At 44.8% G+C, this 19,548-nt stretch overlaps 1 protein-coding gene across 3 annotated transcripts in view; it reads right to left on the reverse strand.

The window, feature by feature from the left end:
* LOC116060938 (PH and SEC7 domain-containing protein 1-like) overlaps positions 1–19,548 on the reverse strand; it is an 89,515-nt gene that overhangs the window by 52,469 nt on the left and 17,498 nt on the right. For 2 of the 3 annotated variants that reach the window (XM_035997259.1, XM_031314695.2), the window contains exons 2-5: positions 9,804–12,225; positions 8,958–9,075; positions 6,923–7,469; positions 5,996–6,463 (exon numbers count right to left, since the gene is read on the reverse strand). In XM_035997259.1, coding sequence (XP_035853152.1) covers positions 5,996–6,463; positions 6,923–7,469; positions 8,958–9,075; positions 9,804–11,948 — 3,278 coding nt within the window. In that variant the 5' untranslated portion in view covers positions 11,949–12,225. Of the gene's footprint in view, positions 1–258; positions 787–5,995; positions 6,464–6,922; positions 7,470–8,957; positions 9,076–9,803; positions 12,226–19,548 lie in introns of those variants that run through there. The other variant, XM_035997260.1, reaches the window with a different exon arrangement.

A 19,548-nucleotide genomic window follows, 5' to 3' on the forward strand; every position in this document is an offset into this window, starting at 1 on the left:
GCATTGTTAACATTAAGATGAGTGCAGAGAAAACACAAAATGTTAAGTGTACATCTCACTATTGCAGCTTTAATACAGACACCTTTGGGAGACCAACACTGTTTTAAAATGAAGCAAATAGGCTTGCAAATACACTCTGCATGTCTCCTGACACCTAAAAAGATCATTTGAATTTCCCTTCCGGTTTATATTTTGTATTCAAATCCTCTGATATACGTAGGCAGACAGGTGAGACAGGTTCCTGGTGAGGGGACCTACCTCTGGTCAGACCGCCTAATCGACAGATACCTCTCCTCTCCGACTGCAGCTGAACCATGACAGCAGAAGACAGACGGTGTCCCCTGCCGGCCACCTCGCCTCAGACCGCTGACCCGAACAACCCCTCCTCTCCTAACGGCCTCGTTACCTGAACGCATCACTGTCGCAGAGTCACACCTGTAGTCTCTCCCGACTCGAGGCCCGCAGACTTTGACATTCCTCTGCTCTGTTCCGAGTCAAACTGAGACTTCATGGGTCCAGCCCTTTTCTGTCCTCCACTTTCTCACTCTCCCTCTGTGTTTTCTGTCATTTGATCCTCACAGCAAGCTTCCTTCCCCCCTCATATTAAAAGAGCTGTTTGTCCTGCAGTGCCTCTCCTGCTCTATCTTTTTTCTCTCTGAGTCTGTTTGCTGTTGTTCCCTCTTTTCACTCCTCCCTCTCTCTCTCTCTCCCTCTCTCTTTTTCTCCCACCCTGTTCCACTGTGTAAACTCTCCCTGTCCCCTGCTGACCTTGGATTCGAAGCATGGCATGAAATTTGGCTTGTCTGTTGCCTAAAAATCCCCTCTCCCTTCCTTTTCCTACCCTCCTTTCCTACCCCTCTTTCTCTCTTTGCATCTCCAATTACACACACTCAGTATTTATCCATCCTTTGGGTGTTGTACACATTCTAATTTACCATGTTTCTGTTGTGAGCTTTTAGCAGACGTACAGAGAAAACAAAGATACGAGGTGTCAGGTTGAAACTCAAAGCGATATACCTGCTGGGTGTGTGCATTTAAACTGTCCAGGGGAGAGAAAAGGTGGCCTTTTGTCAGCGCCTGAGTCCATTGTGGAGTCTGTTTACACTTTACAGCATCAATATATCAACCAATCAGACTTTATTTGTATAGCACTTTTCACACACGCAATACGTAACATAAAGTGCTTCACAAAAATCACACAAAGCGATTTGTGGCTTTGTAGCAAATAAAACACTCAATAAGAACAGCATTCACTAAAAATAAAAACAGGAGCAGAGGAAAGGCTGTCATAAATATTAATTTACAGTGAGGAAACACCAGAGGCAGGATTAGAAATAGATACAAACTCCAACTTGGTATAAACTGACATACACCAAGAAGTAAAACCGGCTAAAATGCATAAATAGAGGGATACATAAATAGATAGAAGCTCAATTAAAAGCCATATTAAAGAAGTAGGTCTTTTGTTTTGCTTTTCAAAGGCCGTGCACCGAGTGTTCACAATCAAAAGATTAAGCTGGCACTCAGATTGACGCTTTGCAACCTGTTTTCATTGTCTCATCAGGATCCGAGAGGTCCTGAGAGGATTCCTCGTGTCAGCCCTCTTGCTTCAACAGTATCCCCGCATTATTGAACCTCCTCTCAGTCCACTGGGCAGCTCTGCACAATGAGCCACTGTCTAATAGTGCGTACTGTCTGAAAAGGGCGAAGTGAGGGAAGGAGGGAGAGAAGGAGGAGCACGGGAGGGGAGTGAAATTCCAACTTTAATCAAAGTATGAACTTCAGAAATATTTCTCTCGTCGTCTCGCCCTTAGATTCCACAGCTCCAGGGCTGCCAGAGTCGGGCCGGTTACAAAAGTGTGATAAGATCGGTGCTGAGCAAACATTTACCTGAGCTAGTTTAGTGTGATTTGGCTTCAATATAGAGACTTTTATCAGGCAGTTAGGAGAAAAATGTGTGAGTTTATGTTTAAAGACACTCAATAAGAAGAGAAGAGAAAGCAGAACCTGCTAAACTGTTTGTAACCTCTTAGAGAGTATTTGTTCATTAAACTTGAGATGTTCTGTGACTCTCTCACACACACACGCACACACACAGACACAAACACAGACATACCTCTGTTCTGTCCCTGCTGCTCACAGTTACCCACCTGCATTAGATTATTAAAAAAAGCACCTGCCAGGATGATTACTATCCTCTTCTGCCATCTAGTGGTCAAAGCAACAAAGTGACCCGGTGCAGTTGCTCTGCCTCTGCAGTGCTGTCACAGTAAGGTGACTTTCACGAAGCCGGCCTACCTCAGCGTCACACACAAGAATCGTAGAATGTCACTTCCCCACAATAACTGACTGTCATCCCAGATATTTTGCGGGAAGGAAGATGTAAGATGCATCAAGAGAGCTTCTGTTTTGCTATGAAGGAATATTCTGAATGCAACATAAAGACAAAGGATTCTGGATATAAAATAAAGTCTCTCGCAGGGAGTCTGTGGAGAATTAAAAGAAAAGTCTTTGGGACTCTGACAGTCAAGGTGAGTCCCTCACTGCTGCTGCAGCAGCCATCTGTCTCACACACACACACACACACACACACACACACACACACACACACACACACACACACACAGAGACGCACACACACACACACACACACACAGAGAGACGCACACACATAGACACACACAGAGACGCGCACGCACACACACAGAGAGACGCACACACACACACACACACACACACAGAGACGCACACACATACACACACACGCACACACACAGAGACGCGCACGCACACACACAGAGAGACGCACACACACACACACACACACACACACACACACACACACAGAGACGCGCACACACACACAGAGACGCACACACACACACACACACACACACACACACACAGAGACGTGCACGCACACACACAGAGAGACGCGCACACACACAGACGCACACACATACACACACACACAGAGAGACGCACCCACATACACACACACACGCACACACACAGAGAGACGCACACACACAGACGCACACACACACACACACACACACACACACAGAGACGCCACACACACGCACACACCACACACACAGAGACGCACCCACATACACACACACGCACACACACAGACGCACACACATACACACACACACAGAGAGACGCACCCACATACACACACACACGCACACACACAGAGAGACGCACACACACAGAGAGACGCGCACGCACACACACACACACACACACACACACACACACAGAGAGACGCACACACACACAGAGACGCACACACATACACACACACACACACGCACACACACAGAGAGATGCACACACATACACACACACGCACACACACAGAGAGACGCACACACACAGAGAGACTCACGCACACACACACACACACACACACACACACACACACACACACACACACAGCAGAGGGACCACATGCAGCCTTCTAGCGACCTTCTCTCTAAAGCTACTCGGCTCCAGAATAGCACTGCAGCACTGCTCTGCACTCTCATTCATCTGGAGACTGACAACGTTCATTAACGCTGAACTGCTTATGATGTTTCTTCATAAGAGTTTATGAACTGTTCATTCAAAAAAAAGAGGCTGACATGAAACCAGGTTCAGTTTGTGTTTTTCTGTGAGCCTGATTACCAATGCAAAGTCATTATTTAAGTTAGCTTACCAACTACTAATAAGCTAATATTGGTGAAAGAAGTATTCAGATCCTTTTATATCACACTCGAAAAATACTCTGTTACAAGTAAAAGTCCTGCATTGAAAATGTTACTTAAGTAAAAGTATGTACTGTAAGTATCATCAGGAAAATGTACTTAAGTATTAAAAGTAAAAGTACTCAATGCAGAAGAATCCTCCCATTTTAGAAACTGGAAACGATCCAAACAGTTGTGTGTTCAATGGTCTAATCATTTCAGCTGGACTTGTAGCCGTTATATTGTTGGGTAGTTTAATTTATAATAAAACATCAGATTTTATAAACTACATGTGTTTGGTGTGCAGAAATCTTATCTTAATGTGTAAAGTAACTAATAACTAAAGCTGTCAGATGAATATAGAGGAGTAAAAAGTACAATATTTCTCTCTGAAATGTAGCGGAGTAGAAGTAGAAAGTGGCATGAAAAGAAAAGACTCAAGTAAAGTACAAGTACTTCAACATTTGTACTTAAGTACAGTACTGGAGTAAATGTACTTAGTTACATTCCAGCACTGCTTGCTAGTTAACCAACTAATTAACGAGCTAATGTTATAGCTAAATACAGATTAACCTAACAAACAAGATCATCTATGCACTGTTCGATACCACGTAATTTAGCCCTGACAAAAGACCTACTTTAAAGAAATGTATTGATGTTTTAATTCCGTTATGACTGACTGTCACACTAGATAATAAAAGAAAGTCATATGACTGTCATTCTCTGTACTGAATGGATTTGTTCCTGTTTCACAAAGGGGTTCAACCTGACCATACAACAATGATAGTAATCATTTCACATTCACGATAGGGTTAGTAGCATACAGCTAGAATAATAACTATATATAACTCTAGTTCGATTCAACCGAACTAAAGGCTGTCGGTGTGAAAACGCCCTTATTGTTGTTTTAATAAGACAATTGCACTGGCCCTATTTCAGTGTAGAGTTGAAGTGAGATGAACAGAAAACAGAGAATGATATGCAACAACAAACATGACCCAGATTCACCATCACTCAGATTCTTGGTGAATCACTGAAGAGCAGGTCGCCTGTATTTCACTTGTCAACACTGTCAGCTGCTTTAACTACACAGAACACTGGGGATTGGAAGATTATCCTCAAAATACAATCGTGTATTTTAGCAAGATGAAGCCATAACAAACTGGGGAAATAATTTTTTTTTGTGAATAACAATTTTCCATTTCACTTTTTAACAAAATACAAAACACACAACTCGCAACATAAACACCCCCTCCCCTCTTTCGTCATCATCACCACCCAGACTACAATCAAGAAAAGATGACACTGTGGCTGTGTCTCAAACCGCCTACACTTCAAACTCTTAGTTTTAAGTATATAGTGTAGATAACGCAAAAAGTCAGAGCACTGAAAGTACCAGGATGACCCCCTAAAAATGGTGAAAAAGTTCATGGTGGAACGCTGGACACTACGCGCACTAAACAGGCGCCATCTTGACTACAAAGCGGAAGGGGGAGGGACCAGGGACGTCGACTGGCACCTGATTGGACGAACGCGTCACGTGGGTCTGGCTTCTGCCGGATTTCACAACCGAGCATAATGGCGGAGATTGTATTCATTCAGAATACAATCTCGTATTTTACGAAGATAGTTCACTGAAACGTGTTTCTGAAAACATTTTAAGCGAGGAAGGCTATACAGTTACTGAATCTGTCTGTTTTTTTGATCGACAAAGGTCATTGATTCGTCAGATTTTTGAGAGGCGGCGAGCCGAGCAGACCGCTCCTCATTTCCGTTAAGTGTTTTAACATAAGTGATCCTTTTGGGACAATACTAACCATCGAAAGTGGGCACTACGGCAGTAAGTGGTTAGTGCACATTAGCAGTGTACTGACGGAAGTATGCGGAATGAGACACAGCCTACAAGTACAATATTCAAGACCATTCAACAAAATAGACAATAAACCAAATAAACATATGTGTAAATGACAACACCATGAGCCTATCATACAGATCTCTCCCCAGCACAAAGCTTCTTAGGAGCGCTCCAGAAAGTTCAACTACTTTCCCCATTTTCTAGTCTAGACATCTAATCTGTCAAATCCTTTATATGACATTTTTTTCAAACGCCGCCCTAGCCATCTCACAAGCCCACTCCTGGATCAACGGCACCCCTTCATTTTTCCATCCTCTGAAAATAATCTGTCTGGCTATCATTAAACTAGTCTGGAGCCAGCTTCTTATGTGCTTATCCATCCCATTTCTTTATGGTGCTAACTCACCTTGGTAACGAGAAAGACGGGTTGCTGTACCAGCTGCTCCCCAGCTGTGAACACCCTCGCCCTTTGGGTGGCGTGTCGTCTGAACCGCTGCTCAGCCTCTCGCTTGAGGGGGCTCTGGTGGCGTCCGAGTCCCCCGTCATGGTGAAGATAGAGTCAGAGATGCTGGGCCTCTCGTCGTGTGCCAGCGGGGCGAAGCTAAGCTGGACAATCTGCCTGGCGCTCTGGCAGACCGGCCCATGGATGGCGGGGGTTAGTGTGGGCAGGTCAAAGGTCAGGACGGTTTGGGTGCTCGAGGTTAGCAGCTCCTCGCTGTCCAGGCTGTTGTACGACGTGCCTTTGGCTCGGTGAGACTCCATGATGCTCTCAAAGTGGCGGCTGAAGGTGTCCTCTGCTGCACAGCGAGGACCGGAGACCAGGATGGGGGATTTCAGGGCCGGGTGGTGGCTGTCAAAAAATGTTTCCACTGGTCTGGACAGAGAGGGAGGTTTTAGAAACACTGCAACAAAAATGGTTTATTAAGAAAATGTGGGAACATCTAGAAAAAGAGACTTCAACTGTATTTTCTATCAAGTCAGGACGTGCTGTTAAAGATGCAAAAAGCCCAAGATGACGTCCTCAAATGTCATGTTTTGTCCACAAATCAAAGATATTCAGTTTACTGTCCCAGAGGAGAGAAGAAACTAGAAGATATTCACATTTAACTGTCACTGTAATCAATTATCAAAATAGTTGGCGATTAATTTAATATGGGACAACTAATCGATTAATCTCTGTTTACAATCTACTTGAAAAATAGGTTACGAGGATCAAACTATAGGTCAGGGGGAAATCCTTCTTCTTCTTCATGTTTGCGAACGTGTGTGTGTGTGTGTGTGTGTGTGTGTGTGTGTGTGTGTGTGTGTGACTGTGAGTGTGTGTCATGTTCACCTCTTCAGAAGGTGACCAAACACGTCTGACTCCTCCTGAGCTGCGTACAGCTGCTTCCTGTTGTCTCCTTGCATCCTCACACTGGCCCAGCTCACCATTTCTTCTTCCTCTTCCTCCTCATCTTCCTCTTCCTCCTCCCCCTCCCCCTCTCCCCTTCCCTCCTCCCCCTCCTCCCCATCCGTCCTACCATAAGCCAGACCCCCCAGCGGGCTGCTGCCTGTCCCCGAGGTGCCCTGCACGCTGCGGTTACTCCCGAACGCAGAGTCGGCGTCCTCCTGCTCAGCCAGCAGCACCTCGTCTATGTCCGTCTCCCGGTAGCAGCGCAGCGGAACAGCGTCCAGGTCGGTTTCTGAGTATTTTAACGTGCGGCGAATGATGCCGGTTTTGGGCGACGTCCCGATTATAGCTGGAGGAGGGGTCAGCAGCTCTACCTCCACATGCTGCACCTCGTGATTGGCAGAAAGCAGAGGGAGGGAGGAAGGGGGAGTCGGGGTGGGAGACTCGCTGGAGTTACCGCTGGGAGGAGCTGTGGAGGCTTCCAGAGAATCTGCACATGGAGAGAGGGAAACATCCACATCAATGATTTAAAAAAAAAAAATGTAAATGGCTGTATTTGCTAATTCCCTGTTGTCACTGCACAGAAAACATATTTAGATTATTTGTTTGCTCTAATTGTTCCAGAACTATATTTAAAGGCCGAGTATCAAACCTTCAAACAAGTACTGAAAGATGACCGGTAAGATTTGTCTTTTTTAAGATTCTTTTTTGGCATTTTCTTCTTTATTTGACAGTTGACAGCGGAGAGGCAGACTGGAAATGGGCGTATGACGCTGCGTACTATTTACCTCAAAATTCAGAACTGGGAATGACATCACACCCGAGTTGATCGTCCTCCAGTTAACGTTATAGGTCGTAAAAACGGTGGCAGGGGGACTCTAGCCAGCTTAGCCATTATTAGCAATACCAGTTGATAACAATGCATTATGTGGTATTTTGCACGTGCAAACACTATAGCAACGTGTTGTATTGTGATCGTGAGGTTGGGGGTTGATGTAGTCCGGATCAAACTCCATTCGATTTCGGGACAACAACAACAATAACCTTCGAGCTAGCAAGCTACACACTGAATATTGCAAGTTTTGATCACGTTTAAGGGAATGATTGTAAATTGTACAGCATTTCCTCTCTAACTGGGACTTTTGGGACCGATTGGTGGGATTGCTGTAGACGAGGTGCACACGGAGATACACTGGTAAGAGCTAATGAGGTTTATGTATCCAGCTAATTTAAATAGCTCACATTACTGTATTGTGTGAACAGTTAACTTCAGTTAATGTTGTTTGTGACGTTTTCTTTTGTAAAACAAGTTCCTTCCTGAGACTATTTAGCAGAGCCATCGCGCTGCGTCCGGAGCTTAGCGCCCCCCAAGACGATTGTGAGTGGTTTAAAGAAATGCAAACAACCCAGATTTGCCTTACTCTACAGCGCTGTGGAGTAAGGTCTGGCAATGCCAGACTAAGGTTGGTGCGCGTCTGAAAAAAATATCAGAGTGTGAAATCCGACTTCAGGGGGCGTTCCAGTTGAGATTTCCGACCCATTTCAACTGGAACACAGTATGGCATAAAACAAAAGCCCCCAGCTGGCATCAAACCCAGAACATTGTGGTTACGTGGCATTCACTTGAACCATTCTGCTACAAAGGTGCTCCAGATTCACTTGGAGAACTTTTGTCTAGGTCCGCCTCTGAATCAGGCTCCGATCAGCCCGTCTTTATGAAACAGACCGATTCGTTAGGCTCATGTAAGACAGGCGTTTCACAATAAGAGATGCCTTTATGACCTATAACCTTTCTTCTTTCTTCTTCTTTTCTAAGTTTCTCTGCAGGTTGATGAAGGTGGAGTTTCTGTAGCTTCAGTCTGATCTTCTTTCTCTCTCTGTTTGTGTTGATCTGAGATACATAGCTTATATAAAAAAACAAAACTGGTATAACATGATGATAATAACTAGATTAAATTGAGGAGGGACATGCTCTCACTTTTCTCCCCCCTGCTTGCAGCCTCCTCAGCAGGGGTCCCGAATAAAAACTCCCACTTGGCACGAGCAATCCTCTGACAATGGAGCGAGGGTACGGGCACTGCACAGCCACTGTCCGTCTGAAAGACACACACACACAAACACAGCGGCATACTTATTAGGCTAGTAGCTCTGCAGTGCAGCATTAAAGGAATGGCACTACATTTGGGAAATTCGTTTGTTCTTGTCTAGAGTAAGATGAGATCGATACCACTTAAATGTTTGTGAACATGAAGCAAGAGTCAGTCAGCTTAGCATAAAGACTAGAGACTAGAGAGTTATAAAACACATCAACCAAACACGCTATATCTCATTTGTTTAATCTCCACACAAACAGAAATGTGAAAACAACAATTTGTAGCTTTAGGGGGAGTTACATGCAACATTTTCTTGATTTCTGATAAAATATCTGATATATAATATAAATGTCTGTTTGTAAAGAAATAGTTCCAGCAAGTAACTCCCCATAACAAAATAGTCTGTTTTACAAGTCTGTTTGTATGGGGATTAAATTAAAAAAAAGAATACAAAGTGTTTCACCATTAGTGGGATTTTGTAGTGTTGGTTGATAGATTTTTGAAGTTTGGAGAGCGCTAGCTGTTTCCTCCCACTTCCAGTCTTTATGCTAAGCTAAGCTTACAGCCACCTGGCTCCAGCTCCAGACTTACAGCACACGCATGAGGGTTGTACCAATTTTCTTATCAAACTCTTGAGAAAAAAAGTGAATTTCAAACTATTCCTTTAACTCTAAAGTCTCTAAATTATATATATTTTTTAGTATCCACCAATTCACCCAGACAGAGCCCACCTGTATTCCTGAGGTGGCGGCCCCGGTCTCGTTGCTCTGGTGACTGGACTGACTAGACTCGGGGGACACACAGTCTCTGTCCCCCAAGCTGCCCGTCACGCCACTGGAGCTCCGCGAGGACGACCCTCCCATCACTCCGTTCTGCTCCGCCTCTGGAGGCTCTTGAACCCTCTGCTCCTCTGCCTCATAACCCTCCATCTCATCACCCTGGCCTTCCTCACCCTCGTCCTCCTCTGGAGAGTCCAGCACCACCGGGCCCAGAAGCAGGATCTCTCTCCTCCTCTGCTCAGCTCGTTTCTGCTGGGCTGTGGGACTGAGCGGCCGGCGACGGTGACTGGATTGACGCTCAGGCGTTTGGTCATTAACAGACCTAAATCCAGCATCAGTGTTCGGCCTCGGGCTATTCTCCACCTGTGTCCCCCACTGCTGCCTGGATGTCCAGCTGACCGGCGCCTCCTCAACACTCTGAGTGATAAAGAGCCTGCGTGCAAGCTCAGTGCAGTCGCCTCTCTCGAAACAGCTCAGGTCTCCTCTCTTGTCCAGGCCCGGGGTCCAGGAGTCTCTGGCGTACTGGAGCTGACGGCGATGCAGGGTGGGGGTATCTGGGGCTCGGAGCTCAGCTTGGAATAACCTGGGGTCCCTCATGGGAGAGCTGAGCTCAGTGGGAGGATGAGACGGACGGAAAACACGTGAACGAATGGCGGGGGAACTCTGAGCGGCTGCTAAAGTTGAGCTCTGATGCTGGGATTTCTGAACGCAGTCCTCCTGGTGTGTTTGATAATTAGTACGGGGGTTTTCAGGCTGGTGAGAGTCCGTGTTGTCAGTTGCTTGCGCGTGTTGCTCGTTTAAAGGGATGTTCATCTTAAGCGTTTGCTTAGACTGTTGTGCGTTTGGAGCTGGATTGTGAAAGTCTCCGGCGGGATCACCTAAAGCGTTGTGCAATGAGGACCTGCGTGCCTCTGTGAGAATGGAAGATAGTTTGGTAGCCTCCTCTGCTAACCTGCGGGCGACTTCAGGGCTATGAGCTGGAGAGGAAGATTTACTGTCACTTAACTGGTTCAAGCCCTCAACTACATTATTGCCAAGTTGGAGGATTTTTCCCTGTGGTGGAGTGCTCCTGTTGCAGGACCTGTGAACATGTCTTTTGATGGCTGGACTTCCTACCACAGCTCTGGCCTCTGCTGACCAGTGAAGAGGGCTCTGGGACTCGACACAGGACTCTGGCTTTGCGTGAGGAGACTGCCTGGACTGCGAGGAGAGCTGGTCTGACGCCGGGCTCCGAGGCAGCCCACAAATAGCCTGGCTCCTATCTGTGAAGTCTTTGAGATTTGCGTTGATGTTCTGACGCTGAACAGGAGAGCCAGCCCAGGACTGACAGCGTGGCTGTTGGTTGAAGCGCGAAGATGAGGATTGCTCAAGTGCGTGGGCTAGTTTAATTCTCAGTAGAGGGGAGCCAAACTCCTCCACAGCCCTCTGGGTAGCTGCCCTGCCGATGGGGTCCAAGGCTGATTGGCGAAGGCCGGGAGAGAATGTCTGCTGGTGACTTCCCGGAGATTGAAATGTCAGCTTGGGACTAGAGCTGCGCGATGAATCGGGACTCCCAAACCAAACTGGGTCACTGAGTCTTTTACGAAAGTAAGAGGGGGTGGATCGTTCCTCTCTGGTCCCTCTCTCGCACACAGAGTTGCGTGGACTCTCCACGGCCTTCACATTGGACTTCTCAATGTAGCTGAAGGTGACCACAGACCGCGTGCCATCGCTGACCTCTTCTTTGGTAAACCTCCGGCAGTTGGGAGGCGTGTGAGGGACGGAGACCTTTCCAGAAGAGGGCATTATTGGCGAAGAGTGGACGGCAGACACTCCATCACATGGTGTACTCCGAAGCTTGGGGACTGTCGGGGAGCTGCTGGCTTGCTGGAGCTGAAAGCTGTTTCTGGAAGGAGACTGGCTGTGTGTGCAGTCCTGAAGCAGGCGGTGAGCTGCGGAGGCCTTGGTGACGCACGTCTGGCTCGCTAGCTGAGACAGGAGCTCCGCTGGACTGTCCTGAACCGAATGCCCCTGAGCAATCTCTTCCTTCCCTCCGCTCTGATCTGGGGCAGACCTCACTTCCACATACAAATGAAGGACTTTTCCAGACTGGGACATGACCTCCTATCAAGCCGTAATGAGGACAGAGAAACAGAAATGGAGCAAAGAGAGAGAGAGAGAGAGAGTGACAGAGACGAAAAAGGGAAACTCTTTTGTGTCCTCTTCTTCTATTTGTCGGTTTGTTTTTCTGCTGGTGGTGCGTGTCAGTTTATTTTTAGACGGTCTTTCTTCTCCCTCCCAGAGCGTCTGTGTGCAGAGCAGAGACACACAGGCTGGACGGCCAGAGGACAAACATGCCCATGGGACACCTCCAACAGCTCCCTATTCTTCATACCTGTGAATGAAAGAAATAAAAAAAGGAGGATCTGTTGTCTTTGGAGTCCCTCAATTGACGCTCGTTACGGACGGGATATTCCAGTATTTGTGATGCATGCATTAATTAACCCTTCATCCTTCAGTTTATCACAAACATTCAACATTAACACATCTGGAGATACATGGTTTTCACTGGACAGGAAGGGGATGAAAATCTTTCTGAGAAGTAACTAACGCTGTCAGACAAATGTACTGCAGTAAAAAGTACAATATTTTCCTCAGAGATGTTGTAGAGTACAAGTAGAAAGAAGGAGAAAATGGAAAGAAGTACAGTACTTTGTTACATTCCACCACTGCAAATATATATAAAAAAATAATTTACAGCAGCAGCTATATCTATTTGTCGACAATGATAAAAAATACATTATGTTTCCAGCCTTAATGTTTCCTGTTCTTTATTGTCCCAAAAATAACATAAACACAAACTGAGGCTATATGACGTGTTAATTGATTCATACGACAATAAATAAGAATACTTTAATAATTTATATTCAAGCACAGTAAAAGCACTCTCTCTGCCAAAAACAGGAGGAGCAAAATGCTACAGCTAGCCAAGCTTCAGCATTCAAAATAATAACAGGGAAAAACGATGGTAAACAGCCTCACTTCAGATATTATCTCAGGCATTTCATTTACACCTCCTCCTAACGCACGCAGATAAAGATGTACAGACTGTTCAAGGCCAGCTGATTTCTGCCTCATTACAGCAAATCGTTGCATTAGAAAGGTGCTGCCATTGTTACTGTGAACACAGACTTGTTGGACTGAATTAGATATACATTGACGTCAGTTAAAGACGTAGCAGGTTCAACTGGATTATTGAACACCAAGTACAAATCGGGTTAATGTATTGAAGGACTGTGTCTCAGTGTACTTGCGTCTTTTGAAAGAGACTCCTCCTGAAAGGGCTTCTAGTTGTCAGTTCAAGGCAACTTCAGTCAGGAAGACTTTATCTTATGTTACTCACTCATCTTTCCCCGAGCTCTCACTATTCTCCTGCTTCCCCTCATCAGCTGATTAGGGGTGTTTATTATTTAAAGTTAAACCAACCAGATTTAGCCGCAACCTCTATCAGCCAATCACATTGTTGCTGTCAATATTTCTTTATTATTATTATTTTTTTTTGGGTGCCTAGCTCACCTGGTAGAACGCACGCCCATATATAGAAGTTTACGCTTCAACGCAGTGGCCGTGGGTTTGATTCCGACCTGCAGCCCTTTGCTGCATGTTATCCCCTCTCTCTCCCCTTTCATGTCTTAAGCTTTCCTTTAAAAATAAAGGCCTAAAATGCCCAAAAAAGAATCTTTGAAAAAAAAAAATATTTATCTACTTCTTTTGTTTTGGCATTTTAGGCCTTTATTTTTGACAGGGCCGCTTAGACATGAAAGGGGAGAGAGAAGGGGAATGACATGCAGCAAAGGGCCGCAGGTCGGAAGCCGACCCGCGGCCTCTGCGTCGAGGACTGAGCCTCTGTATGTGGGCGAGCTCTCTACCAGGTGAGCTACCCAGGCGCCCGATTGCTGTCAACATTTAAATGTTCTCCTCTCGGTTGCTGTCAGCTCTCATTTCAGCGTGAATCATCGCGACCCTCTTCCGCCCCGTTCACCTCCAGTTCCTCATTTCCTTTCCTTCCCTTTAAAATATGATGAGGTCACGATGGGTGTCCAATTGCCAAATACCTTTCTCATTTTTATTGTGCACGTCAATAAATAATTGTTCACTTAAAATGAGTTGTGTCCTGATTGAACTGATATTTAGACATTTTGAAAACAGCCGTTTTGTTGTAAAAGGTCATTCCTGTTCAGGACTGGTGTGAGTGACCGCACGTTTTGAAATGTTGAACCTGTTCTGAAAGTCCACAGACGCCTAAACAAGTGACGCCTTTAGGGCTCCTAAAATGAGCGTGTCAGCTGCGTGGCGTGTCCGTTTTTATTTCGCCGCTCATGTTAACAGGTTAGAGCTCAGGTTAGAGCTTGCACACTGCCTGCGTGACACGCACGTCTCAGATGAAAACGCGTGCATGCTAGAAATAGAACCGACGCCTATTTTTCACGCGACACGCAAGCGTGTTGGAAGCGTTTCCAGGCAAAATAGAATACAAAAAGATGTTTATATATAATTTTGACACAAATACATTTAATAAATGACATTTTGATGTTTGAAAGTCTCTAGGTTTTGACATAAATGCAGATATAAATGTAATTTAAAAAAATAATAATTATCGATTTTCAAATATTGCACCTGTCAATACAGAACGAAATATTCTGTAGCCTATTGAGCCGTCAATACGGACGGCTGCAGTCAAATCAGTATATATTCATGTTTAACATGGTATTTCATTTTATCAATGGGAAACATACATGCGTACAGACGAGGTTAGCAGCAGCAGCGCCGCGTCAGACAGTTTCTGGTGTGCAAAGACATAGAAAACACCACGCAGCCGCCACGCAATTGACACGCAACAGAAACGCCACGCTCACCCCACGCAGGCAGTGTGCAGGAGGCCTTATTCACTGACGCTCAAAGTGTTTTTGTTGTTTTTTTTTGAATGAAGAAAGACGTCTACACTTTGAGCCTCCTCTCCATTCACAGTGAGATGATGAAGACGACGTCTGGTTGTGAGCCTGACATGAATGTAAACTGACGTCTTGAAAACACATAGAAATGATAGATATTGATCCAGATATTGAACCCGCCATATATATACAGTATATATGACTTCCAGAAAAAGGTTCCTGGCTCAGAATGGGCCTTTAGGGGGGGACTACGCACGGCAGTGAGCATGATCAGTCCCTGTACAGTAAATGAAAACCCAATTAACAAAACTTGTTATAAAAATATATTTTATTACAACATTGGAGCGGGGGTTGTGGAGGGGAGATGTCGTATTTAAGTTTATGCTCTGCTTGTTCAACAGCTGTTTGACAAATTGCTATTAAACAAATTCGGAGAGGATTTGAATTGCTATTTTTATTCTCAATTCTTATCATTTTAGTACTGGTGATTTTCCTTTGATGCTGGCTGAAATGTCTTTGGGGGGGGGCGCCAAAAATGTCTCTATTAAGGAAAAAGCCTGGGTGTGGACAGACCAACATGCACGTTCATGCTTAAGTCAAACTCACTCACTTTTTTTTTACTGAAGTAAAGGATCTGAAAACGGGTCAAACATCAGATGCAGGTCAACCACATCATGGACCAAACTCCTACCCTGGAAATCCAGAGTTTTCGCGAGAGCACAATTTGAATTCGCTCTGGCATTCAGTAATGATGCTCATTAACTATGCCCTTGTAGTCGAGCTGCACCAATCACATCGGTGTATCTGATATAGGCGGGCCAGAGGTGAACTAAACAGATGACAACAGCGCTGCGACGTCAAAGTCATTAGTAAACATTGCAAGATGGCTACGGATGAACACCAGTTGTTTGAAACGGCTATGGCCGCTACAATGAACGAGTTAGACTTGGCTTTTTATCTAAAAGAGGAACAGAAGATGGCGCTCAAATCGTTCCAAGAAGGACGTTTTTGCTGTTTTGCCGACCGGATACGGCAAGAGTTTAATCTACCAGTTAGCTCCGCTGGTAGCTAAGAGTTTAATCTACTAGTTAGCTCCGCTGGTAGCTAAGAGTTTAATCTACCAGTTAGCTCCGCTGGTAGCTAAGAGTTTAATCTACTAGTTAGCTCCTCTGGTAGCTAAGAGTTTAATCTACCAGTTAGCTCCTCTGGTAGCTAAGAGTTTAATCTACTAGTTAGCTCCGCTGGTAGCTAAGAGTTTAATCTACTAGTTAGCTCCTCTGGTAGCTAAGAGTTTAATCTACCAGTTAGCTCCTCTGGTAGCTAAGAGTTTAATCTACTAGTTAGCTCCGCTGGTAGCTAAGAGTTTAATCTACCAGTTAGCTCCGCTGGTAGCTAAGAGTTTAATCTACTAGTTAGCTCCGCTGGTAGCTAAGAGTTTAATCTACCAGTTAGCTCCGCTGGTAGCTAAGAGTTTAATCTACCAGTTAGCTCCGCTGGTAGCTAAGAGTTTAATCTACCAGTTAGCTCCGCTGGTAGCTAAGCGTATGGGGCTCTGGATACGCCACCCCGTGTATTGTTGTGATTGGTCGTAGTGTTATCCAATTGCGTGCAGTGAGAGTTTCAAATGCATGCTTGGTGCCGCCCCTCAAGTTGGGCCATTTTCATTACTCATTGCCAGACCCTTAATCTTTCAGATTTGGGTCTTTACTTTACTTCGTCTTTATTATTCTGTGTCTAAATCCTGTGCTGGAGCCTCTTTTTCTTCTTTGTTGAGCTAAATCTTTTGGCATTCATTCAACCAAGCTGAATTCTGTCCAATTGTTACCATTCTGTTTAGCGCTCATGCAGAACAACTTTCCACGCCAATAAAGCCTCAGACAACAGAACTCTTGTTTAAAAAAAAAAGAAAGTCACTCAGAGGAGGATGGTGAACTGTAGACTGCTGCCAGCAGCGACAGATTGGAGTTGCCGTATGGTAGCAGTGGGAGAGAACGTGTGCGTTGAAAATGGAAGTTGACAGAACAAAGAGAACTTGTGAGAGAGTTGGCACTCGAGGCGAGCCACTTTCCCTCCCTGACCCCAACTGATGTTTCTGCCCTCGTCTTCAAAGAGACCAAACTCAATCCCATCACAAATTCTTAAATTAATTTACCCGGCCTCTCTGCATGGAGTCACAGCCACGTAGGTTTGGCTGTTTCGACTGATCTGATTAACCCTTTTTTTCTCTTCACTGTGGAAAAATAAAGTTAAAATGTTTCCTTTTTTTCTTTTTCTTCAACTTTTAGCACCTCTCCCTTTCTCACACTCTTACCTTTCTGTTGTTTTCACACCTCGGAGCTACTGTTCCCACTGCTATTCACAAAGAAGGGCCTTTGTCCAGTTGTTGGTGGCTTCACGAGGCCCCATTGTCTAACAAGGTGTGAGGAAGACGACGTGGCTCCTCCGCTGCATCATAAACGTGACAGAGATGGTTTAGTGATGAAGCCACTCGGCTGATTAGTAGATTTTTCATCTTTGTCACTACCAAAAGAAGAGTACTTCCACACTGCAAACACACCGTTTTCTCTCTGGTTTGGCCCGTTCGTCCACCCTATTCTCACGGGATTAATATTACGGGAGCGTGCCTATGTTCCCACAGCCACAAGAATTTTTTCAAAATTAGGCCCTATGTTCCCACAGCCCTATGCTCCCACATTTCCACAATTCTTTTCAAAATTAGGCCCTATGTTCCCACAGTTCCCACATTTCTAAGATTTGTTTCCAAAATTAGGCCCTATGTTCCCCTGTTACCCCTAACCCACCCTAACCCTTGAAGGGAAATGTAGGAACACAAGACCTAATTTTGAAAATGCCCTAGAAATGTGGGAACATAGGGCTGTGGGACCATTGGGCTGACCCCAATATTACCAGGGGGACCTCATGTGATTTACCCCCACTACGTGTTTCGGGTGGCACATTTGTACAGGATAAGTGAAGTCTGTATTTTACTCAGAGGTAAACAGTAGAAATATACATTCACATTACAAAGTCCTCCCCCAAACACCCACATAGATCGTTTGTTCAAGCACCAATCACAAGTCATATTTACGTTGTGTAGCAGTTATGACGGGAGCATAGCAGGAAGTAAGGTGAAAGAGTATAAAGCTTAATTTATGGTCACCGCGGCTGTTGTTTCCAGCGTGAAAAGCACGTGGCCATCTTGGGAAAACAGTCTGACCAGTCGAACGACAAACACCGTGCAATATATTTTAATAAACAGATATAATTCATGCATTTCCATGTAATTACATTTCACTATCGACCCATTGGGAAACCACGGACCAATGGAGATTTCAAGTGACAGTTCAGCTCACGTTACACGGCGTTCGTCGTTCGACTGGTCGTGACTGTTTTCCCAAGATGGCGCCCGCCTGTATACGTGAACGGTACTGTCTTTCTAAACTATCTTTTTAATAAACTGTCTGTACACTTACAAAGTTCTCAATGCTTCGGTTTACATGTAGGGACCCTCATTATGCTACCGTGGAAGTGTGGTGCTATTTTGAGCCTCGTTAGTGGTATAAAATACAGATTTCTTTTTACTTTACCCGTACCCCGATGACTAGCGTTATAAGGTAATTAGCGGTTTGCACTAAAAGTGGCCACATTCGATTAGCATGAAAACATATCCCAGAGAACGGTCAACTCAGTACACGTGTGTTATTAACCCCTAGGTTCATTTTACGCCAGATTTGTCCTTTAACGACCTGTTAAAAACCGTGACTATTATTTTCTCTGGTTTAGATATGAGGACAGAAAATTCTCCTATGGGTCGTATCAAAGGGTAGGAATAAACAACCTATATTCTTGTATGGTTTGGAGGACTTGTTGACCACGGACGTGTGCTTGTATGTATGTATTTGTTTTACCAATGCAGCACAGCAAAAGATTTTTTCAACTTTTTTTTGCCTGACAACCCTGCATTGTTTTTTCTGTTGTTCTGTTGTTTTTTTACTAAAATCAATAAGACGATGGCCGCGTGTGGACGTATACATAAATAATGTTTTGAGCTTCACGTGGACAGCCTGTTGGCTACACCAGTAATGTGACAGAGCAGCTCAAATGGATAGATCCACAGGGATTATCATTAGATATGATTTGTCACATCTACAGAGGAAGTTTGCAGGACGACGTCGGCTGCTATCGATTCTTGAAAAGAGCTGATGGGCCTGAACTTCATTTGATCCGTCAATTCATCATCTGAGACCGATGTTGATGGGAGCAAGAGAGATAAAGACGGGTGAAAGAAAGACCACAGGAGAGATGGACGGAGAGCAGGAAACACAAAGAGAGAGAGAGAGAGAGGATGAGGGAGTCGTGGATGTGAAGGAGAGAGCTGCGCTGGCAGACGGCCAGAGGGATGGAGGTGTAGAGTTACAGGAAGGTCTGTGTTAGAAACACACTGCAACACAACCCTCTTCCTCTGCAGCCAGATAATGCAACTGTTTAAAAAGGACCAGCTCACCTGAATCACTTTTTCCTACCTAACTCCATCTAACCATGTTGTTTAAATTCTAATGAAGATACCAAAGTTTTCAAAGATACCAAATATCAGACCTGGAGAAAATGATTCATGATGAATCATTACTTTGTTGAAGGCTACCTTTTCACAAATCAGCTGTAAATCAAGTACTGTAAATAATGTTAATAGTGAGTTTTAATCACACTATAATTGAACATTTCCTTTAGAGTGTTTTAAACTAAACAACATGAATTTCTTATTGAAG

Source organism: Sander lucioperca, chromosome 22 (assembly GCF_008315115.2).
Source record: "Sander lucioperca isolate FBNREF2018 chromosome 22, SLUC_FBN_1.2, whole genome shotgun sequence".
Lineage (NCBI taxonomy): Eukaryota > Metazoa > Chordata > Actinopteri > Perciformes > Percidae > Sander > Sander lucioperca.